This window comes from Hypanus sabinus, chromosome 18, assembly GCF_030144855.1.
Source record: "Hypanus sabinus isolate sHypSab1 chromosome 18, sHypSab1.hap1, whole genome shotgun sequence".
Taxonomy (NCBI): Eukaryota; Metazoa; Chordata; class Chondrichthyes; order Myliobatiformes; family Dasyatidae; genus Hypanus; species Hypanus sabinus.
Genome location: NC_082723.1, coordinates 27596124 through 27620936, shown reverse-complemented (window position 1 = coordinate 27620936; position 24813 = coordinate 27596124). Strand labels below are relative to the sequence as shown.

The 24813-nt window shown below is 45.8% G+C and overlaps 1 protein-coding gene across 5 annotated transcripts in view; it reads left to right on the top strand.

Annotated features, from left to right (window-relative positions):
- The window catches only part of LOC132407434 (serine/threonine-protein kinase Nek6-like), a 151238-nt gene that overhangs the window by 100628 nt on the left and 25797 nt on the right, over positions 1-24813 (top strand). For all 5 annotated transcript variants that reach the window (XM_059993928.1, XM_059993931.1, XM_059993930.1 and 2 more), the window contains exon 8: positions 9676-9770. In XM_059993928.1, coding sequence (XP_059849911.1) covers positions 9676-9770 — 95 coding nt within the window. The remainder of the gene's footprint in view (positions 1-9675; positions 9771-24813) is intronic.

The window sequence follows — 24813 nt, the reverse complement described above, 5'->3', positions numbered from 1 at the left end:
TGTAACGTGTGGTTATTTGAGTTAATGACGCCCTCCTGTCAGCTTGAACCAGTCTGGCTGTTCTCCTCTGACCCCTCTCATTAACAAGCTACTGCAGCTCACTGAGAACAAGTCAAAGTCAGCATGGCTTCTGTGAAGGGAAATCTTGCCTGACAAATCTGTTAAAGTCCTTCGAGGAAGTAACAAATAGGGCGGACAAAGGACAGGCAGTGGATGTCATTTACTTGGATTTTCAGAAGACGTTTGATAAGGTGCCATACTTGAGGCTGCTTAAAAGGATAAATCCTGTGGTGTTACAGGGAAGATACTGGCGTGGATAGAGGAATGGCTGACAGGCAGGAGGCAGCGAGTGGGAATAAAAAGGGCCTTTTCTGATTGGCTGCCAGTGACTAGTGGCGTTCCTCAGGGGTCAGTATAGGGACCGTTACTTTTCACATTGTTTGTCAATGATTTTGATAATGGAATTGATGGCTATGCGGATGATACAAAGAAAGGTGGAGGGGTAAGTAGTGCTGAGGAAACAATGCAATTGCACAGGACTTAGACAAATTGGAAGAATGGGCAAAAAAGTGTCAGATAGAATACAGTGTTGGGTAATGTATGATGACACATTTTGGTAAAAGGAACAATAGTGCAGACTTGTCTAAATGGACAGAAGGCTCAAACATCAGCAGTGCAGAGGGACTTGGAGACCTCATGCAAGACTCCCAGGAGGTTAATTTACAGGTTGAGTCTGTGGTAAAGAAGGCAAATGCAATGTTGGCATTTATTTCAAGAGAAATAGAATTTAAAAGCAAAGAGATAATGCTGAGGCTTTATAAGACACTAATCAGTCTGCATTGAAGTATTGTCAACAGTTCTGGGTCCCATATCTCAGAAAGGATGTGTTGTCATTGGAGAGAGTCTATAGAAAGTTCATGAGGATGATTCTGGGAATGAAGGGGTGAACATATGAGGAGCGTTTGGCAGCTTTGGGCCTGTATTCACTGGAATTTAGAAGAATGCGGGGGGATCTCATTGAAACCTACTGAATGGACTAGATAGGGTGGATGTGGAGAGGATGTTTCCTATGGTGGGGGTATCCAGAACAAGAGGACACAGCCTCAAAATTGAGGGACAACCTTTTAGGACAGAGGTAAGAAGGAATTTTTTTGGCCAGAAAGTGGTGAACCTGCCACAGAATGTGGTGGAGGCCAAGTCCGTGCGTATATTTAAGGCCGAAGTTGATCATTTCCTGATTGCCCAGGGCGTCAAAGGAATATGGCAAGATGGCAGGTGTATGGGGCTGTGTCACAATCCCATCCAGATCAGCCACAATGGGTTGATGGAGCAGACTCGATGGGCTGAATGGCCTAATTCTTCTCCTATGTATTATGGTCTCATGATCTTTGTTTCTTGCCACCATTCTCAGTAAACTCCAGAGCAGGGGTTCCCAACCTTTTTTACGCCATGGACCAATACCTTTAATCAAGGGGTCCATGGACCCCAATTTTAGAAGCCCTGCTCTAGAGACTGTTGATAGCAGTTTCTGATACTCAAATCACCCTGTCTGGCACCAACAATCATTCCATGGCCAAAGTCACTTAGATCACATTTCTTCCCCATTCTGATGTTTGGTCCGAACAACAACTGAACCTTCCCTCCTCTGACCCATTTCCCAGCCTTCTCCCCGGATGCCGTGCCCAATCAAGAACTATCAAGCTCTGCTTTAAATACACCCAATGACCAGGCCTCCATAGCTGCCTGTGGTAATAAATTCCACAAATTCACCACCCTTTGGCAAAAGAACTTTCTCCGCATCTCATTTTTGCCCCTCTATCCTGAGGTTGTGCCATCTTGTCCTGCACTCTCCCACCATGGGAAACATCCTTTCCACATCGATTCTATCTAGTCCTTTCAGCTTTTAAAGTTTTCAATGAGATCTCCTGAACCATCCTTCTAAATTCCAGTGAGTACAGTCCCAGAGCTATCAAATATTCCTCGTATAATAACCCTTTCACTCCCAGAATTATCCTTGTGAACCTCCGCTGAAATCTCTCCAGTGCCAGCACATCTCTTCAGAATCAGAATCAGGTTTATTATCACCGGTATGTGACATGAAATTTGTTAACTTAGCAGCAGCAGTTCAATGCAATACATAATATAGAAAAAGAAAATAAATAATTAAATAGTAAATCAATTACAGTATTTGTATATTGAATAGATTAAGAATACAAAAACAGAAATAATATATATTAAAGTAGTGAGGTAGTGTTCAAGGGTTCAATGTCCATTTAGGAATCAGATGGCAGAGGGGAAGAAGCTGTTCCTGAATCACTGAGTGTGTGCCTTCAGGCTTCTGTACCTCCTACCTGATGGTAACAGTGAGAAAAGGTCATGCCCTGGGTGCTGGAGGTCCTTAATAATGGACGCTGCCTTTCTGAGACACCACTCCCTAAAGATATCCTGGGTACGTTGTAGGCTAGTGCCCAAGATGGAGCTGACTAAATTTATGACCCTCTGCAGCTTCTTTCGGTCCTGTGCAGTAGCCCCCGCCCTCATGCCAGACAGTGAAGCAGCCTGTCAGAATGCTCTCCACAGTACATTCACAGAAATTTTTGAGTGTATTTGTTGACATGCCAAATCTCTTCAAACTCCTAATGAAGTATAGCCGCTGTCTTGCCTTCTTTATAATTGCATCGATATGTTGGGACCAGGTTAGATCCTCAGTGATCTTGACACCCAGAAACTTGAAACTGCTCACTCTCTCCACTTGATTCCTCTATGAGGATCCCTTCTTAGACCATACGACCATAAGACAAAGGAGCAGAAGTCGGCCATTCGGCCCATAAAGTCTGCTCTGCCATTTCATCATGAGCTGATCCAACCTCCCCTTTAGTCCCATTCCCCCGCCTTCTCACCATAACCTTTGATGCCCTGACTACTCAGATACCTATCAATCTCTGCCTTAAATACACCCAATGACTTGGCCTCCACTGCCGCCCGTGGCAACAAATTCCACAGATTTACCACCCTCTGGCTAAAAAGAATTTTTTGCATTTCTGTTCTGAATGGGCGCCCTGCAATCTTCAAGTCATGTCTTCTCATACTAGACTCCCCCACCATGGGAAACAACTTTGCCACATCCACTCTGTCCATGCCCTTCGACATTTGAAATGTTTCTATGAGGTCCCCCCCCATTCTTCTAAACTCCAAGGAGTACAGTCCAAGAGCGGTCAAACGTTCCTCATATGTTAACCCTCTCATTCCTGCAATCATTCTAGTGAATCTTCTCTGAACCCTCTCCAATGTCAGCACATCCTTTCTTAATAAGGAGCCCAAAACTGCACACAGTATTCCAAGTGAAGTCTTGCCAGTGCCTTATAGAGCCTCAACATCACATCCCTGCTCCTATACTCTATTCCTCTAGAAATGAATACCAACATTGCATTCACCTTCTTCACCAGCGACTCAACCTGGAGGTTAACCTTAAGGGTATCCTGCATGAGGACTCCCAAGTCCCGTTGCATTTCAGAACTTTGAATTCTCTCCCCATTTAAATAATAGTCTGTCCGTTTATTTCCTCTACCAAAGTGCATGACCGTACACTTTCCGACATTGTAATTCATTTGTCGCTTCTTTGCCCATTCCCCCAATCTATCCAAGTCTCTTTGCAGACTCTCTGTTTCCTGCCCCTCCACCTATCCTTGTATCATCAGCAAACTTAGCCACAAAGCCATCTATTCCATAATCCAAATTGTTGATATACAACGTAAAAAGAAGCGGCCCCAACACAGACCCCTGGGGAACACCACTGGTAACCGGCAGCCAACCAGAATGGGATCCCTTTATTCCCACTCTCTGTTTCCTGTCAATCAACCAATGCTCTATCTGCGTATGTAACTTTCCCGTAATTCCATGCGCTCTTATCTTGTTTAGTAGCCTCATGTGCAGCACCTTGTCAAAGGCCTTCTGAAAATCCAAATACACAACATCCACTGCATCTCCCTTGTCTACCCTACTTGTAATTTATCAAAAAGTTGCACTAGGTTTCTCAGGCTGGATTTTCCTTTAAGGAAACCATGCTGAGTTCTGCCGATCTTGTCATATGCCTCCTGGTACTCTGTAACCTCATCCTTGACAATCGACTCCAACAACTTCCCAACCACCGATGTCAAGCGAACAGGTCTATAATTTCCTTTTTGCTTCCTTGCCCACTTCTTAAATAGCGGAGTGACATTTGCAATCTTCCAGTCCTCCGGAACCAGGCCAGAATCTAGTGACTTTTGAAAGATCATTGCTAATGCCTCCGCAATCTCCACTGCTACTTCCTTCAGACCAGGGGGGTGCATTCCATCTGGACCAGGAGATTTATCTTCCCTTAGACTATTCAGCTTCCTGAGTACTTTCTCAGTCGTAATTGTGACTGCGCACACTTCTCTTCCCTGACACCCTTGAATGTCTGAGATATTGCTGATGTCTTCCTCAGTGAAGACTGATGCTAAATACTCGTTCAGTTCCTCCGCCATCTCCTTATCTCCCATTACAATTTCTCCAGAATCATTTTCTATCGGTCCTATATCTACTCTCACATGTCTTTTACTCTTTATATACTTGAAAAAGCTTTTAGTATCCTCTTTGATATTATTTGCTAGCTTCCTTTCATAGTTTATCTTTTCCCTCTTAATGACCTTCTTAGTTTCCTTTTGTAAGCTCTTAAATACTTCCCAATCCTCTGGCTTATTTTTGCTTCCTTGTATGCCCTCTGCTTTGCTTTTACTTTGGCTTTGACTTCTCTTGTCAGCCACGGTCGCATCCTTTTTCCATTCGAAATTTCTTCTTCTTTGGAATATATCTGTCTTGCATCTTCCTCACTTCTCGCATAAACTCCAGCCACTGCTGCTCTGCCGTCCTTCCCGTTAGTATCCCTTTCCAGTCAACCTTGGCCAGTTCCTCTCTCATACTACTGTAATTTCCTTTACTCCACTGAAATACCGACACATCGGATTTCGGCTTCTCTTTCTCAAATTTCACAGTGAACTCAATCATGTTGTGATCACTGCCTCCTAAGGGTTCCTTCACCTCAATCTCTCTAATCACCTCTGGTTCATTACACAATACCCAACCCAGTACAGACGATCCCCCAATGGGCTCAACGACAAGCTGTTCTAAAAAGCCATCTTGTAGACATTCTACAAATTCTCTCTCTTGAGGTCCAGTGCCGACTTGATTTTCCAAATCCACTCACATGTTAAAATCCCCACAATTATCATAACACTGCCCTTCTGGCAAGCCTTTTCTACTTCCTGTTGTAATTTGTAGTCCACATCACTGCAGCTGTTTGGAGGCCTGTAGATAACTGCCATCAGGGTCCTTTTACCCCTGCGATTTCTTAGCTCAACCCATAAAGATTCTGTACCTTCCGATTCTATGTCATCTCTTTCTAATGATTTACTATCATTTCTTACCATTAAAGCCACGCCACCCCCTCTGCCTACCTGCCTGTCCTTCCAATACACCGTGTATCCTTGGACATTCAGCTCTCAGAGACATGCATCCTTTAGCCACGTCTCAGTGATGGCCACAATATCATACCTGCCAATCTGTAACGGTACAAGATCATCCACTTTATTCCTTATGCCACGTGCATTTAAGTATAGCACCTTAAGTCCAGTATTTGGTACTTTTTGCATTGATTGCACTGCAACTCATCCCAATGGCTGCAAATTTGCTCCATCACCTGCCTGTCCTTCCTGACATCCTTACTGCTCACTACCTTAGATCTATTTCTGTTTTCCCTCTCCTCCACTCCATCATTCTGGTTCCCATTCCCCTGCCAAATTAGTTTAAACCCTCCCTTACAGCTCCATTAAACCTTCCCGCCAGGGTATTGGTCCCCCTAGGATTCAAGTATAACCTGTTCTTTTTTGTACAGATCACACCTGCCCCAAAAGAGGTCCCAATGATCCAGAAACTCAAATCCCTGCCCCAATCCCTCAGCCACACATTTATCCTCCACCTCATTCCATTCCTACTCTTATTGTCGTGTGGCACAGGCAGTAACCCCGAGATAACTACCTTTGTGGTTCTTCTTCTCAACTGCCTTCCTAACTCCCTATATTCTCCTTTCAGAACCTCTTCCCTTTTCTTACCTATGTCATTGGTACCTATATGTACCACGACCTCTGGCTCCTCACCCTCCCACTTCAGGATATCTTGGACACTATCAGCAACATCCGGGACCCTGGCACCAGGGAGGCAAACTATCATCTGGTTCTCCTGACTGAGTCCACAGAATCACCTATCTGACCCCCTAACTATCAAGTCCCCTATTACTACTGCCTTCCTCTTCCTTTCCCTACCATTCTGAGCCACAGGGCCGGACTCTGTGCCGGAGGCACGGCCACTGTTGCTTCCCCCAGGTAGGCTGTTCCCCCAAAAGGTACTCAAACAGGAGTACTTATTGTCAAGGAGTACAGCCACTGGGGTACTCTCTAGTACCTGACTCTTCCCCTTCCCTCTCCTAACCGTGACCCACTTGTCTGCCTCCCGTGGCCCCAGTGTGACCACCTGCCTGTAACTCCTCTCTATCAACTCCTCACTCTCTCTGACCAGATAAAGGTCATTGAACCCTAACACGGTCCCTTAGGAGCTGCAGCTTGACACACCTGGCGCAGATGTGGACGTCCGGGAGGCTAGGAGACTCCAGGACCTCCCACATCCAACACCGAGAACAACAAGCTGCCCTCACACTCGTACTTCCCCCTTCCTCAATAACAGGAAAAACTGAAACCTAAACCTACCTCGCCTCGCCCACTTCCACCTAAGCCCATTGAGCCGAAGTCCTTAAGCCTTCACTCTGCACCCGGCTCACTCCGCTGCCCGCTGTTTAAGGCTGTGTCCTTTTTAAATCTTCCCCGCTACACTGCCCAACGTCACACGCCTGCGCAGTCCCGCCTCTCTTAACTCTGATGAGAATAAGAAAAAGTCAAGATGGCTCCCGCCGCTCTCCCGTTCTGATCCTCCGACTTCCTTCTCCAAGGAAGTTCTTAGATGAGAACACAAACCTGTTCACAATACTCGAGGTGAGGCCTCACCAGTGCCTTATAAAGCCTTAGCATCACATCCCTGCTCTTGTATTCTAGACCTTTTAAAATGAATGCTAACATTGCATTTGCCTTCCTCACCACTGACTCTACCTGCAAGTTCACCTTCAGGGTGTTCTGCACAAGGACTCCCAAGTCCCTTTGCGTCTCAGATTTTTGGATTTTCTCCCCTATTAGAAAATAGTCCGCACATTTATTTCTACTACCAAAGTGCATGACCACGCATTTTCCAACATTGTGTTTCATTTGGCATTTCCTTTCCCATTCTCCTAATCTGTCTAAATACTTCTGTAGCCTACACATTTCCTCGACACTACCTACCCCTATGCCAACCTTTGTATCATCTGCAAATTTGGCAACAAAGCCACCTATTCCATCATCTAAATCATTGATAAACAGCATAAAAAGAAACGGTCCCAACACCGACCCCTGTGGAACACCACTACTCACTGGCAGCCAACCAGAAAAGGACCCTCGTACTGAATTGACCATTGACCCAAATGACACATTTCACTGTATGTTTCGATGTACATGTTTGACAAATAAATCTATGTATGAACATCCTGAAACATAAATTTGGGACTGCACTTATCCACATCACAAACCCTGTCAAAACCATTTGAAATGAGTGCCTTCCCATGGGTTATCTGAGATGACAAATTCAAATTCAACAGAGCTTTCTATGGCTAACCACACAAGAGCTAACAATGGGGGAAAGGGAATTGCTGACTTTGTTGAAAGAGAAAGATTAGTTTTATTTGTCACATGCTCATCAAAACTTTGAAACACACCACAAAATAAGTAAATTGCGTCAACGACCGACACAGTCCGAGTATGTGCTGGACAGCCCACAGGTGTAGGCACACATCCAGTACAAACATCGCATGCCCACAATTTACTAACTCTGCTGACTGGATGTTTTGGTTTTTTTGGCACAAACTCCAGAGACTGCTGTGTGTGAAAGTCCTAGATCAGCAGCTTCTGAGACTCAAACCACCCTGTCTGGCACCAACAATCCTTCCACAGCTAATGTCACATTTCTTCCCCAGTCTGATGTTTGACCTGAACAACAAATAACCCTAACCCATACATCTTTGGAATGTGGGAGGACAAACAGCAGCAGGAATTGAACCCTGACCTTCGGATTGCCAGTAGCTATAAAGCATTACGCGAATCACTACACTATGGTCCCACCTCAAAGTCGAGGATTTGAAGGTTAAAGTTGAGTTTATTGGCATTTGCACAAGTATGTGTGTGCACACAGGTGTACAGTTCAGTCTCAGCTTCACAGGTGCACGGCTGCGCTATAACTGAAGCACTCCTGTGCACATCGTATTAAAAGCCATGCAGATGGAATTTTCTTTTATATAACGTTAATATAATTTTGCAATCTATGTAAATAGAATTGTAAAATACCCTGTAATTAATTGTGTGTTAATGAAAATAATCCATGAATCTTCTAAATAATAAACGTACCACAACCTTTACTTTGAAACATTTTAGAGCTTACACTGTCAGTGTTTCAAGTTACAACACTTACAAATTGTAAGAATAAACACAGAATGGAAGCAGTGGCTCATTGTTTATAAAACACCTGCCGGCTGAATGCTGACACCGTCTAGTCAAATCATTTTAGTTTTGCCATTGCGCCTGTCAGATGTTTGGACTGCCTGGTATTGTTTCCTTGTGTTGTCAGTTGTATTTTGTGTTTGTTTGATGTGCAGATTGCAACAAAAACATTTAAAGTGTCGCGTAGTTTTCAGGTTGTGCAAAGGTTTCCTACTCAGAGCAATGGTTGGTCTGCACAGCTGTTAAAACAATAGAGGTAAGAAAGAGGCATCCATTCTTAAAGACCCCCACCATCCAGGAGGTACAGGAACCTGAAGACACACACTCAACATTATAGAAACAGCTTCTCCTCTCCACCATCAGATTTATGAATGGTCCATGAACCCGTGAACAATATCTCACTAATCCTCTTGTGTGTTATTATTTTGTGTTATTTATTGTAACTTATACTAAATGTTATGTGTTCCATCATACTGCTACCACAAAACAACAAATTTCATGACAATCAGCAAAAATAAATTAATTCTGATGGGCACGTGGGTTAGAAGAGAGACAAAGATGTAAAGAGGGACCGAAGGGGACTGGTGGGCACTGTTCCCTCTCAGTGTGCAGTCGCACAGTGACTGAATGCGTTTATTGCCACGGACCCAGAATTGGATGCAGCTAGAAAAAGTTTATGAAAGGCGAAAGATTTTCTTTATTGCACTGTATTTCATTATACCCTTCAATTAATAAATAAAATCAAAAGTATGTGATTCTTTAGTTTTCATTCTAACTATGCATAGTATACATATTACCAAAAATAAAATTTTAAGTGCTGTGCAGCTTTCAGGCCATATAAAAATTTCCTGCCCAGAGCTATGACTGGTCCGCGCGGCTGTAAAATAAATTAGAGGGAATGTTGTTGATGGGATTGTGCTCCTGGGGTCTGGCTTCAGTTGAATGATCTTGTGTTCTGGATTAAGGACATGTGACTGATAAAACTGAGGACCATAACGTTCTGCTTTGCTCTATATTACAGTTGGAACTCCGTACTACATGTCCCCGGAGAGAATACACGAAAACGGTTACAACTTCAAATCTGATATCTGGTCACTTGGTTGCTTATTATATGAGGTAGGTTGAGGTCATCGTTACCTTCGAACTTTGAAACATGAACTTTGAAGCAATGTCACTGTGAGGGACTCCAGTCCAGGGACATGGATCTATCTATGGTGTTGGACTGGACTGTATATTTCCCTAAACATAAAGAACACTGCAGACGCTGGGTGTCCCGACGAAGGGCCTCGGCCCAAAACGTTGACTGCTTGTTTCCACGGATGCTGCCTGACCTGCTGAGTTCCTCCAGTGTGTTGTGCGTGTTGTATATTTCCCTGTAGTTTAACTTTCTGATTCTTGTTTGTATTTTTATATATCATCATCTTCATTATGTGCCGTAATGTATGATGTAGGTGATTGCGGCCTTGACCACTATTGTCCTGGCAAATTTTTCTACAGAAGTGGTTTGCCATTGCCTTCTCCTGGGCAGTGTTTTTACAGGATGGGTGACCCCAGCCATTACCAATACTCTTCAGAGATTGCCTGCCTGGTGTCAGTGGTCACATAACCAGGACTTGTGATCTGCACCAGCTGCTCAAACAACCATCCACCACCTGCTCCCGCGGATTCACATGACCCTGATCGAGGGGCTAAGCAGGTGCTACACCTTGCCCAGGGTGACTGACTGACTAGCGGAGGGAAGAAACACCTTACACCTCCTTTCATAGAGACATATCTCCACCCAGCCACCCTAATTTTTATATAATTACCTATAAACCTATGATACCATGGGAGCCACGGTAGCATGGCAGTTAGCATGATGCTATTACAGCTCAGAGTATCAGAGTTCAATGATCACAGGATTGAATGGCTTGTCATATGAAGAGCATTTGATGGCTCTGGGCCTGTACGCACTAGAATTCAGAAGAATAGGGGGGAAGGAGTGATCTCACTGAAATCTATTGAATGGTGAAAGGCCTTGACAGGGTGGATGTAGAGAGGTTGTTTCCTTTGGTGGGAGAGCCTAAGTCCAGGGGACACAGCCTTCAAATAGAAGGGCAACATTTTAGAACGAGGAGGAATTTTTTTTAGCCAAAGAGTGGTGAATCTGTGGAATTCTTTGCCACAGGCTCGTCTGCAGGCCGAGTGTTTATGTATATTTAAGGCAGATGTTGATAGGATCTTGACTGGTCAAGGATTGAAGGTATGTGGGGAGAAGGCTGAGAGGAAAATCGGATCGGCCATAATGAAATGGCGGAGCAGACACAATGGGCCAAATGCCATGGACCGTTAGACAGGGGGTCTGTGGGCCCCTGTTTGGGAACTCCTGCTCGTACCTGTCCAATTTTCATTCTGTTTTGCAATGGAACCCTCCTCTACCATTTCATTTGGCAGTTCATTTCGTGCACTCACTACCCCCTGTGTGAAAAAATCACCCTTCCCCCTCTCACTTTAAGAATCTGAGGAGGGTAAAAATAATGGGACCTGCAGGAACACTTTTCCAATTTTTTAGTATTGCCTTAGAGTCTTGGACTCCCCTCCCTTGGGAAAACATTGCAGTGTTCACCTTATCTACACCCCTCGTGATTTTACTTGTTACCCAATATGCTGCTGCTGTTTAGGGCAGCAATGAAGCACTTCCGTCTCTGGTGGTTTCAGGGCTTCCATCATCATGTAGCAGCTTCTCGGTTTTCACTACAAGTCCCAGGTGGAAATTCAGGAACACCGTCAAACTCAGATGTAGAAGGGTTCTTCATTGCTGTTTCTATAACAGTTTTGTTTGACCATTCAGGGTTGTTAGCCCTGAGGTGAACCCCTGAACCTGGAGGACTGGCAGACCACTCTTAGTCTGACCTCTACCCTTTGACCTGTTTGGCATGAGTGAACCTACCAAAAGCCAAAGCATAAAGCCCTGACTCCAACCAGCATAGCTCTCCAGGTCATTGAGGCACACAAGTGTCCCAGGGTTGGAGAAGTGAAGTAAGTGTGTGTGTGTGTGTGTGTGTGTGTGTGTGTGTGTGTGTGTGTGTGTGTGAGAGTGAGAGTGTGAGGGAGTGTGTGAGTGAGCATGTGAGTGTGAGAGTGTGAGAGTGAGCGTGTGTGAGAGTGTGAGTGAGCGTGTGAGTGTGAGAGTGTGTGAGTGTGTGAGTGAGAGTGTGTGAGTGAGAGTGTGAGAGTGCGTGTGTGAGAGTGAGTGTGAGTGAGTGTGAGAGTGAGAGTGCGTGTGTGAGAATGTGAGAGTTAGAGTGTGAGAGTGTGTATGAGGAACAAGGCTTTCTTTTGCTGTGTTCTGCTGATCACTGTGCTGGTATCAAATTGTGTGGTGACATTTGCGGACCATCCCCAGCACATCTGTACATTGTGCTGGTGGTTAATACAAACAGTGGATTTCACAGTATGTTTAGATGTACAGATAAATGAATCTGAATCTGACTGGTGTGGAAGAGTGATCAATGAACTTTGATGGGCCAAAGGGCCTATTCCTGCTTTCTACAACTCCATAAATCTCAATCTGCCAAATCAAACAGTATCTTCAATTGACCGGTGACACAAAGGGATGGACAGTACGGCTGATTTATATTTGTACTTAAGGAAAGTAGTCCTGGTAATGCAGATGGAAGTCATTGAGAATGACAGTCCTGCGATCTTGGTCCCTTAGGTTAGGGAAGTAGGAAGTTGGGAAATTGACCCCCCTCGGGCCACTGAATGTTTTCTGAATCCAATTCAGTAAGTGAGATATAAAAATAGATTCCCAGTGCAGGGTAAGGAAGATGTATGAGAGGTGGCCAGAGAGAGATTAATATCAAACTGCTCTTCGATAGACCGCAGCAGTTAAAAAGATGGGTGAAGATAAATTGTTGTACTCACTGCTCAGGAACTGACGCACCAGATGGTACATACACTGGAGTGGGCAGGTCAGATACCGCCAGGGTCAGGACCCTCGTGTGGAATGAACCACAGGCCAGTCTGTGATGGGAACAGAAGTATTTTGCACATGTGTGGGTTTTTGTAGAAATTATCCAAAACTTAATGTTGCTATCTTCAAATAAACACTGAATACTGAATGAATTTTGTTTAGCTTGCATTGTCATTGCTCTACAGGTTGGAATTCAGTTCCTGCTATGAATCATAGACATTGCAGTCTGTTACCTGATGCATACTGAGTTAATCCACGTATTTATATTTACTTATTGAGCTAATGTGGGAATAGGCACTTCCAGTCCTTTGAGCTGGTAAATTGTAGGATTAATCCCACAATTTAATCCTAACCTAATCAAGGGACAATTTACCGAGGCCAATTAACCTACCAACCGGTACGTTTTGGACTGTGGGAGGAAACCCACACGGTCACGGGCAGAACATACAAACTCCTTACGGGCAGTGGCAGGGTTTGAAGCTGGGTTGCCTGCACTGTAAAGTGTTGTACTAACCACTACATTACCAAATGGAGAGGGTTCTGAGATGGTTTATGAGAGTGATTCTGGGAATGAAAGTTGGAGGTGAATGAAAGGGAATGTATGAGGAGCATTTGAAGGCTCTGTACACGCCAGAGTTTAAGAGAATGAGTGGTGATCTCGTTGAAACCTATCAAATATTGAAGGGCCTAGATAGAGTGGATGTTTCCAATAGTGGGGGAGTCTAGGACCAGAGGCCACAGCCTCCGAATAGAAGGATGTCCTTTTAGAACGGAGATGAGGAGGAATTTCTTTAGCCAGAGGATGATGAATCTGTGGAATTCATTGTCACAGACAGCTGTGGAGGTCAAGTTATAGGGTATATTTAAAGTGGAAGTTACGCTGAAGTTGGCTGAGTTCTGAGTAAATTTATTATCAAAATACATACATGTAACCATATACATATATTCATTTTCGTGTGAGCATTCACAGTAGGTCCAAGAAACATAATAGAAACAATGAACAACCGCACGCAACAGGGTGGACAAACAACCAATGTGCAAAAGACAACACACTGCAAATACAAAAAAGAGAAAATAAAATAATGATAGATAAATAAGCAACAAATATTGAGAGCCTGAGATGAAGAGTCCTTGAAATTGAGCCCATAGTTTATGGGAACGGTTCATTGATGGGTGAATGAAGTTGAGGGAAGTTATCCCCTCTGGGTCAACAGCCTGATAGTCGAGGGGTAATTATTGACCCTGAACCTGGTGGCGTACAAGATGTTGTTGAGCCCTAATTTGGAATATTGTGTTTAGTTCTCGTCACTTACCTACAGGAAGGATGTCAATAAGATTGAAAGAGTGCAGTGAAAATTTGCAAAGATGACAGCAGGAATTGAGGACCTGAGTTAAGGGGAAAGACTGAACAGCTTGGGGCATTAACCCCTGGAGCACAGAAGATTGAAGCGAGGTTTGAAAGAGGTACACAAAATTATGAGGGCTGTAGACAGGGTAGAAGCAAGCAGGCTTTTGCCACCAAGGATGGATGAGACTTGAACTGGAGGTCATGGGTTAAGGGTGAAAGGCGAAACATTTAAGGGGAACATGAGGGGAACTTCTTCACTCAGAGGGTGGTGAGAGTGTGGAATGAGCAAGGGGCGGATGCAACATCTAAGATAAATCTGGATAAATACATGGTTGGGAGGAGTGTGGGGGTTATGGTCTGGGAGCAGATCAATTAGACTAGGCAGAATAACAGTTCAGAATGGACTAGATGAACTGAATGGCCTGTTTCTGTGCTTTAGTGCTCTATCACTCCAATGTTGTTTACACTCCTGTTTTAATCTTGCCTTAGTCCTCACTGATAATGAATCTAAATATCACAAGAACCAGGGAAGCCCTCCAATTAACAATACCTGTACATACCCAGCATTAGAACTATTTTGCTTCCTAGTATGTAAAACACGTTTACTCACTTCTTTAATCAATAATCATTTCTGTGTGACAGTACTTTCACAGATTATGGTTTAAGTATATGACCAGATCAGATATCCAGACTGTGTGGGTACTCTAGGAAGGGCAAATCAGTAATCTCATTTACTGAGGCAGCCTTCTCTACATTTGTGAGACGTGATATAAAATGCGGGATCACTTTATCAAGCATCTCTGTTCCATCCACCGGTGGAATCTCCTGGACCAACCATATTAATTCCTGTCCCCATTCCCATTCTGAAATGTTGGTCCGTGGCCTCCTCTTTTGTCAAGATGAGGCCACCCTCCATGTGGAGGAGCAACTCCTCATATTCCATTGAGGTAGCCTCCAATCTGATGACATGAACATCAATTTCTCCTTCTGGTAAAGTATTTGTCCCTCCCTCTTCTGGCTTCTTCTATTTCCCAGTCTGGGCTCTTAACATTTCTCCTCACCTGCCTATCACCTCCCTCCGGTGCCCTGCCTTCTTTCCCTTCTCCAATGGTCCACTCTCCTCACCTATCAGATTCCTTCTTCTCCAGCTCTGTACCTTTCACATCCGGCTGCCTTCACCTAACACCTTCCAGCTGGCCTCTTTCCCCTCCCCCCACCTTTTTATCCTGGCTTCCTTTACAGTCCCGATGAAGGGTCTGGGCCTGAAACGTTGACTGCTTGCTCATTTCCATAGACGCTGCCTGACCTGCTGAGTTCCTCCAGCATTTTGTGTGTGTGGATTTCCAGAATCTGCAGAACCTCTTGCATTTATAACCTCTTGCAATTAATTATTGAAGTAAATCAGGCTTACCTCACCATAAAACAGGGACACCTCTTTTTCCCTTATTAGGGAGGGAGAGAGAGCCTGTGGTATGTCGAATACCGGGTGCACAAGTAGTCTTTGGAGTACTGCGAGTCTGTGTCTTTTTTGCTGCACATTTGACTGCTTGGTGGGGTGCCGATGTGGAGGGGCGCCGGATTTTTGCTGGTGGGGGAGGGGGGGTCATTGCTTTTCTGCTGCTTATGCATGGGTGGGGGACTTTGGGGTTCTAACATTTAACTGCCTTTCATTCTTTGGGGCACTCCTCTGTTTTCGTGGATGTTTGCGAAGAAAAAGAATTTCAGGATGTATTTTGTATACACTTTTCTGATGTTAAATGTATGTTTGAAACCATTGAGCTGTAAGATTTTGTATTGATTCAAATTGGTAACTTCTGAAGGAAGAGCTAGTTGACAGAAAGGCTTTCTCAAGGGAGACGGAAGTTATCGGGAAACTTGTATTTGGCTATCCTGTTAAGGACCAGTTTACAGAAGAGAGAGTCTTGTATCCAGCAGTTAGACCCCAAGAACAAACATAAAGGAACTCAGCAACGCATATGAAATGCTGGAGGAACTTCTTCAGGGTCTTGGCCTGAAATGTCAACAGTGTATTCCTCTCCATAGATGCTGCCTGAGTTCCTTCAGCATTTTGTGTGTGTTGCTCTCAATTACTGGTTTTGACAGTTCCTTTCTCAGGCATCGAGTTGCTTACTAATAAATCTAAACAATGCAAATTCAATAATTACCCGGAGGTCCAATTTTCAGAGCAACTGCATATAAACAGAAGTAGAGGAATAAATCAAGGCAGCTTCCAAACGCTTCACACTAAGAGGATGTAAAACAGCTTAAACGGGGACAAGTCATTCACATGAGTAATACAGAGGAAAGTTGTTTCCATTCATCCCATTGTATCCAAGCTGTTCCGAATCAGCTCAAAATCAGAATCAGGTTTAATATCACTGGCATATGTAGTGAAATTTGTTGACTTTGTAGCAGCAGTACAATGTGATACATAATAATAGAGAAAAACTGTGAATTATAGTAAATATATATATAGAAACGTTGAAAACCTACAGCACAATATAGGCCCTTTGGCCCACAAAGCTGTGCCGAACTTGTGTGTGTGTGTGTGTGTGTATAAATAGTTATATTAAATAAGTAGTGCAAATATGAAAATAAAAAGTAGTGAGGTAGTGTTCATGGGTTCAATGTCCATTCAGAAATTCGATGGCAGAGGAGAAGAAGCTGCTCCTGAATCATTGAGTGTGTCTCTTAGCCTTGTGTACCTCCTTCCTTATAGAGAACAAGGCATGATCAGGGTGATGGTGGTCCTTAATAATGTGTGGTGCCTTTCTGAGGCATCGCTCCTTGAAGATGTCCTGGATACGTCGGAGGCTAGTGCCCATGATGGAGCAGACTAAGTTTACAATTCTCTGCAACTTACTTTGATCCTGTGCAGAAGCTCTCCTCCCCCCATACCAGATGTTGATTCAGCCAGTTAGGATGTTCTCCATGGTACATCTGTAGAAATTTTTGAATGATTTTGGTGACATACCAGAACTTCTCAAACTTCTAATGAAATATAGCCAGTGTCATGTCTTCTTTGTTGCTACATCAAGCTAGGAAAATGGCTACGGATTTATAAATTGTTTTACACAGCACAGTAGTGTTGCGGTTTGCGTAAAGCTTTACACTGCCAGGGTTCAGTTCCCATGGCTATCTCTAAAGACTTCTCCCCATGACCGTGTGTGTTCCCTCTAGGCACCTGGCTTTCCCGCCACATTCCGAAGACGTGTGATTAGTGAGTTGTGGACATGCTCTGTCGGTGCTGGAAACATGCTGACATTTTCAGGCTGCCCCCAGCACATCCTTGGACTGTTACGGTCATTGACACAATTCACTGTGTGTTTTGAAGTTTAATGTACGCATGATAAATAACAGTAATCTAATCTTCAATGATCTTTACTAATTCTGCATGACGTTCCTTAAACCTACCCCCCATCAAGGATGTATATAGAAAAAGGTTCAAAGTAAATTTATTATTGAAGTACATGTATGTCACCACATACAATCTGGAGATTTATCTTCCTGTGGGCCCACTCAATAATAATAATCATAAATCCATTAAAAATAATAACTATAATAGGATCGATGAAATACTGCACCAACTGTGAAAGATGTCAGAAGAGGACCGGAAACGTCATGGACTCTCGTTCTGGCAGTGTGTGGTACCCACCTGATTCAAGTAAGCTTCAATAGTACCGGTGTCCAAGAAGGGCGTGGGTGCTTTCTTAATGACTATCGCCCAGTGGCACTTACTTTCACAGTGATGAAGTGTTTTGAGAGGCCGGTGTTGAAGCCGATCAGCTCCTGTCTGAAAGGCGACTTGGATCTGCTCCAATTCGTCTACCAAAGCAACAGGTCCACAACCCTGGAACATCTAGACAGCAAAGACGTATACATCGTCAGGATGCTCTTTATCGATTCCAGCTCGGCATTTAATACCAGCAACCCCTCAAATCTCCAAGACCTGGGCCTCAATACTCACTTGTACAATTGGATCCTGGATTTCCTCACTTTAGACCCCAGATAGTTCGGATTGGCAAAAATATCTCCATGATCTCCACCAACACAGGAGCACTGCAGCGATGTGTACTTAACCCCCTGCTTTACTATGACTGTGAGACTGAGTAATGCTCCGACACCAATACCATATACAAGTCTGCTGATGACACCACCGCTGTGGGCTGTATCAAAGAGGGTGATGAATCAGCATACAGGAGGGAGATTGAAAACTTGGCTGAGTGGTGTAACAACATTAACCTCTGTCTCAATATCACTAAAACCAAGGAACTGATAGGAGATTGATAGTAGACTCCAGAGGTCCAAGAGCCAATAATCATCAGTGGATCGGAGGTGGATAGGGTCATTAACTTTAAATTCCTGGGTGCCAGGATCTCAGAGGACCTGTCCTGGACCTATTATATAATTGCTAAGAAAGCACAACAGCTCGGTTACTTCCTCAGGAGTCTGCGGAGATTCAGCAAGACATCAAAAACCCTGGGAAACTTCTATAGATGTGTGGTGGAAAGTGTGCTGTTGGCTGCATCATGGCCTGTTATGGGAACACCAATGCCCTTGAGTGGAGAATCCTACAAAAAGTAGTGGATTTGGCCCAGTATCTCACAAGTAAAATCCTCCCAACCATTGTTGACCTCTAAATGAAACATTGCTGTAGGAAAGCAGCATCCATCATCAGAGATCCTCACCACCCAGGCCGTGCTCTCTTCTCACTGCTGCCATCAGGTAGGAGGTACAAGAGCCTCAGGACCCACACCACCAGGTTCAAGAACAGTTACTACCCCTTAAACATCAGGCTTGTGAGCAAAAGGGGTTAACTACACTCATTAAAGGACTCTTTTATTTTGTTATTTCATGGTTACTATTTATTTATATCTGCATTTGCACAGTCTGTTCACAGTTTTCAGTTTACAGCTACTGTTCTATAGATTTGCTAAGTATGCCCACAGGAAAAGAATTTCAGGATTGTATGTGGTGACATGTATGTACTCTGTTAATAAATTTTACTTTGAACTTTGAACTACTCCCATCAGGGAGGAGGCTCCACAGCATCCATGAGAGAACCAACAGACTCAAAACAGGTACTTCCCCCGAGCAGAAAGGCTGATCAACACTTCCACCCACTGACCCACCCCTCCACACCCTAATCACCACTACTTTATCATTTCCTGTCGTTCACCTTCTGTACAGATACTTCTGTTCCTAGTGTCACTTTATAGACATACAAATAATCTATATAAGTTATCTTATGTGTTTATATTTATTGTGTTTTTTATTATTGTGTTCTTAATCCTATTGTTTTTCCTTGTGCTGCATCGGATCCGGAGTAACAATTATTTCATTCTCCTTTACACTTGTGTGCTGGAAAAGACATGAAACAATTTTGAATTTGACGCATAAAGATAAAGTGTTCTGGTTTGTAATAACTTTTTTCTGTGTAAGAAGTGTTTTCCTCCTCAAACATGTTTCTAGAAGTCATTGAGTCACTCAGCATGTAAAGTTTACAGTTCCTCTGCCCTTCCCTCTTATTCTACTCTCCACACTGGCCTCTTACCTCTCTTCCTCACCTACCTGTCACCTCCCCCGGTCCCCTCCTCCTTCCCTTCTCCCATGCTCCACTCTCCTCTCCTATCAGATTCCTTCTCTATCCCATTACCTTTTCTACCTATTACCTCCTAACTTCTTACTTCCCTACCCCAACCTATCACCTTCTTCCCTGACCCCCCACAACTGAACTTTTTATTCTGACTTTCATAACATAAAACAGTAAGACCCAGGTGCAGAATTGGGCCAGTCAGCCTCTCAAGTCTACTCCACCATTCCATCATGGCTGATTTATGTTCCCTCTTCCACCCCATTCTTCTACCTTCTCCATGTAACCTTTGATGCCCTTACTAACCAAGAATCTACCAACCTCCACTTTAAAAATACTTAATGACTCGGTCTCCACAGCCATCTGTGGCATTGAATTTTACAGATTCACCATCCTCTGGCTAAAGAAATTACCCCTCACCTCTGTTCTAAAGGGACCTCCTTGTATTCTGAGGGTGTGCCCTCTGGTCCTAGACTCCCCCGCTATAGGAAACATCCTCTCTAGGCCCACTCTATCTTTGCTATTCTATCTAGACTAGATGGGCCAAAGGGCCGGTTTCTGTGCTGTGACATTCTACGACTCGATAACTTTATTCTTGGTTACTTTGAACGACAGAAAATGTTGGCACATTTGGGCAGCTCTCTCCTAACTTCCTGATTTAAATTGCAAAGAACATTAGAATATTACCACAAAGATATAAATTCCATTTCTACAGCCAGAGAAGTAAAGGGTTTTCTTGTGGATCATCATTCTAGAGATCTGCTGAGCTGTGGCAGGACTCCACATCAACAAACAACAAAAATCAACATCACCCCTATTTAAACACAAGAGATTCTGCAGATGCTGGAATCTAAAGCAACGCACACAAAACGTTGGAGGACCTCAGCAGGTCAGGCAGCATCATTGGAAATGAATAAACTGTGGCCGTTTCCATCTGGGTCCTTTCTTCAGGACTGGAAAGGAAGGGGGAAAACATCAGGATAAAAAGTTGGCGGAGGATAGCTGGGTGACAGGTGAAACCAGGTGGGTAGGAAAGGTAAAGGGAGCAGAGGAATGAATCTGACAGGAGAGGAGAGTGGACCACATGTAAAAGGGGAGGAGGATGAGACTCAGGGCAAGGTGAAAGCAAGTGAGAAGAAGTGAAAGGTCAGAATGGGGAATAGAAGATGAGGGGCAGGGAGAAGACCAAGTTTATTTACCAGACAGAGAAATCGATAAAATTTTGATTTTTTATACTGGAGTGGAGATCAAATTACCTTCCACAGACAACAGAAGAAATTATTTCCAAACAAGGTGCCATGATAGTGCTGCACTTTTACAGCTTTTGGGGAGGGAGGGAGGGCATGGTCCCAGAGTTCAGAGTTCAATTCTGATGCCATCTGTAAGGTGTTTGTACGTTTGTCCCTGTGACAGTATGTGTTTCCTCCAGGTGCTCCGGTTTCAATATCTTTCAATATTTCAATATCTTATTGAAGCGTATAAAATTCTAAAGGGATTGGACAGGCTAGATGCAGGAAGATTGTTTCCGACATTGGGGAAGTCCAGAATGAGAGGTCAGAGTTTAAGGATAAAGGGGAAGCCTTTTAGGACCGAGATGAGGAAAAACTTCTTCACACAGAGTGTTGAATCTGTGGAATTCTCTGCCACAGGAAACAGTTGAGGCCGGTTCACTGGCTATATTTAAGAGGAAGTTAGATATGGCCCTTGTGCCTAAAGGGATCAGGGGGTATGGAGAGAAAGCAGGTACAGGGTTCTGAGTTGGATAATCAGCCATGATCATACTGAATGCCGGTGCAGGCTCGAAGGGCCGAATGGTCTACTCGTGCATCTATTTTCTATGTTTCTATGTTTCCTCCTACAATCCAAAGATGTACCGGTTAGTAAGTTAAGTGGCCGTTGTTAGTAGTTCTGTGATCAGGCTAGTCTTAAATGAGTGGGTTGCTGGGTGACAGGGCTCATTTAGCTGGAAGGGCCTGTCCCACAGTGTATCCTGAAATAAATAAACACTCAATTACATAAAATACAAAATACTTGGAGGATGATTCAGCAACTGGGAATTATTGGCATAAACAGCTGGAGACCAAGAGTGTATTTTTTTAACTGTGTTCTGTTCTCCACTGCCACAGGATGACTGGTAAGGGTGAGATTTCATCTGGAAGGAAGCAAAACCGTCTCACTGTTGTAAGCACCACTCCGCAGATACCCAGCCTCAACCAGCTGTGGATTGTTAAATAACAAACTGCAAAAAGAAATTTATGCACAAGTCCCAGACCGTTATTGAAATATGAATCAGGGTGTCTGGTGCTCATAAAGTCACAGAGTACAGAAATGGGCCTTTTGGCCAATCCTGTCCCATCCTGTCCACACCATCTGCGCAGTCCAATCAACCTGCACCCTTACAGCCCTCCTGTATCCACGTGCTTCTCTTAAACGTTGAAATTGCAGTGGCGGGGCAGTGCCCGTTACCGGAGCGGTGAGCTCTGTGATGGAGTAGTGGGGGAGTGTCCCGTTACCGGAGCTCTCTGATGGAGTAGTGGGGGAGTGTCCCGTTACCGGAGCTCTCTGATGGAGTAGTGGGGGAGTGTCCCGTTACCGGAGCGGTGAGCTCTCTGATGGAGTAGTGGGGGAGTGTCCCGTTACCGGAGCTCTCTGATGGAGTAGTGGGGGAGTGTCCCGTTACCGGAGCGGTGAGCTCTCTGATGGAGTAGTGGGGGAGTGTCCCGTTACCGGAGCTCTCTGATGGAGTAGTGGGGGAGTGTCCCGTTACCGGAGCGGTGAGCTCTCTGATGGAGTAGTGGGGGAGTGTCCCGTTACCGGAGCTCTCTGATGGAGTAGTGGGGGAGTGTCCCGTTACCGGAGCTCTCTGATGGAGTAGTGGGGGAGTGTCCCGTTACCGGAGCGGTGAGCTCTCTGATGGAGTAGTGGGGGAGTGTCCCGTTACCGGAGCTCTCTGATGGAGTAGTGGGGGAGTGTCCCGTTACCGGAGCTCTCTGATGGAGTAGTGGGGGAGTGTCCCGTTACCGGAGCTCTCTGATGGAGTAGTGGGGGAGTGTCCCGTTACCGGAGCGGTCAGCTCTCTGATGGAGTAGTGGGGGAGTGTCCCGTTACCGGAGCGGTCAGCTCTCTGATGGAGTAGTCGGGGAGTGTCCCGTTACCGGAGCTCTCTGATGGAGTAATGGGGGAGTGTCCCGTTACCGGAGCGGTGAGCTCTCTGATGGAGTAGTGGGGGAGTGTCCCGTTACCGGAGCTCTCTGATGGAGTAGTGGGGGAGTGTCCCGTTACCGGAGCTCTCTGATGGAGTAGTGGGGGAGTGTCCCGTTACCGGAGCTCTCTGATGGAGTAGTGGGGGAGTGTCCCGTTACCGGAGCGGTGAGCTCTCTGATGGAGTAGTGGGGGAGTGTCCCGTTACCGGAGCTCTCTAATGGAGTAGTGGGGGAGTGTCCCGTTACCGGAGCTCTCTGATGGAGTAGTGGGGGAGTGTCCCGTTACCGGAGCTCTCTGATGGAGTAGTGGGGGAGTGTCCCGTTACCGGAGCTCTCTGATGGAGTAGTGGGGGAGTGTCCCGTTGCCGGAGCTCTCTGATGGAGTAGTGGGGGAGTGTCCCGTTACCGGAGCTCTCTGATGGAGTAGTGGGGGAGTGTCCCGTTACCGGAGCGGTGAGCTCTCTGATGGAGTAGTGGGGGAGTGTCCCGTTACCGGAGCTCTCTGATGGAGTAGTGGGGGAGTGTCCCGTTACCGGAGCTCTCTGATGGAGTAGTGGGGGAGTGTCCCGTTACCGGAGCGGTGAGCTCTCTGATGGAGTAGTGGGGGAGTGTCCCGTTACCGGAGCTCTCTGATGGAGTAGTGGGGGAGTGTCCCGTTACCGGAGCTCTCTGATGGAGTAGTGGGGGAGTGTCCCGTTACCGGAGCGGTGAGCTCTCTGATGGAGTAGTGGGGGAGTGTCCCGTTACCGGAGCTCTCTGATGGAGTAGTGGGGGAGTGTCCCGTTACCGGAGCGGTGAGCTCTCTGATGGAGTAGTGGGGGAGTGTCCCGTTACCGGAGCGGTGAGCTCTCTGATGGAGTAGTGGGGGAGTGTCCCGTTACCGGAGCTCTCTGATGGAGTAGTGGGGGAGTGTCCCGTTGCCGGAGCTCTCTGATGGAGTAGTGGGGGAGTGTCCCGTTACCGGAGCGGTGAGCTCTCTGATGGAGTAGTGGGGGAGTGTCCCGTTACCGGAGCTCTCTGATGGAGTAGTGGGGGAGTGTCCCGTTACCGGAGCTCTCTGATGGAGTAGTGGGGGAGTGTCCCGTTACCGGAGCTCTCTGATGGAGTAGTGGGGGAGTGTCCCGTTACCGGAGCTCTCTGATGGAGTAGTGGCGGAGTGTCCCGTTACCGGAGCTCTCTGATGGAGTAGTGGGGGAGTGTCCCGCTACCGGAGGTCTCTGATGGAGTAGTGGGGGAGTGTCCCGTTACCGGAGCTCTCTGATGGAGTAGTGGGGGAGTGTCCCGTTACCGGAGCTCTCTGATGGAGTAGTGGGTGAGTGTCCTGTTACCGGAGCTCTCTGATGGAGTAGTGGGGGAGTGTCCCGTTACCGGAGCTCTCTGATGGAGTAGTGGGGGAGTGTCCCGTTACCGGAGCGGTGAGCTCTCTGATGGAGTAGTGGGGGAGTGTCCCGTTACCGGAGCTCTCTGATGGAGTAATGGGGGAGTGTCCCGTTACCGGAGCGGTGAGCTCTCTGATGGAGTAATGGGGGAGTGTCCCGTTACCGGAGCTCTCTGATGGAGTAGTGGGGGAGTGTCCCGTTACCGGAGCGGTGAGCTCTCTGATGGAGTAGTGGGGGAGTGTCCCGTTACCGGAGCTCTCTGATGGAGTAGTGGGGGAGTGTCCCGTTACCGGAGCTCTCTGATGGAGTAATGGGGGAGTGTCCCGTTACCGGAGCGGTGAGCTCTCTGATGGAGTAGTGGGGGAGTGTCCCGTTACCGGAGCGGTGAGCTCTCTGATGGAGTAGTGGGGGAGTGTCCCGTTACCGGAGCTCTCTGATGGAGTAGTGGGGGAGTGTCCCGTTACCGGAGCTCTCTGATGGAGTAATGGGGGAGTGTCCCGTTACCGGAGCGGTGAGCTCTCTGATGGAGTAGTGGGGGAGTGTCCCGTTACCGGAGCGGTGAGCTCTCTGATGGAGTAGTGGGGGAGTGTCCCGTTACCGGAGCTCTCTGATGGAGTAGTGGGGGAGTGTCCCGTTACCGGAGCTCTCTGATGGAGTAATGGGGGAGTGTCCCGTTACCGG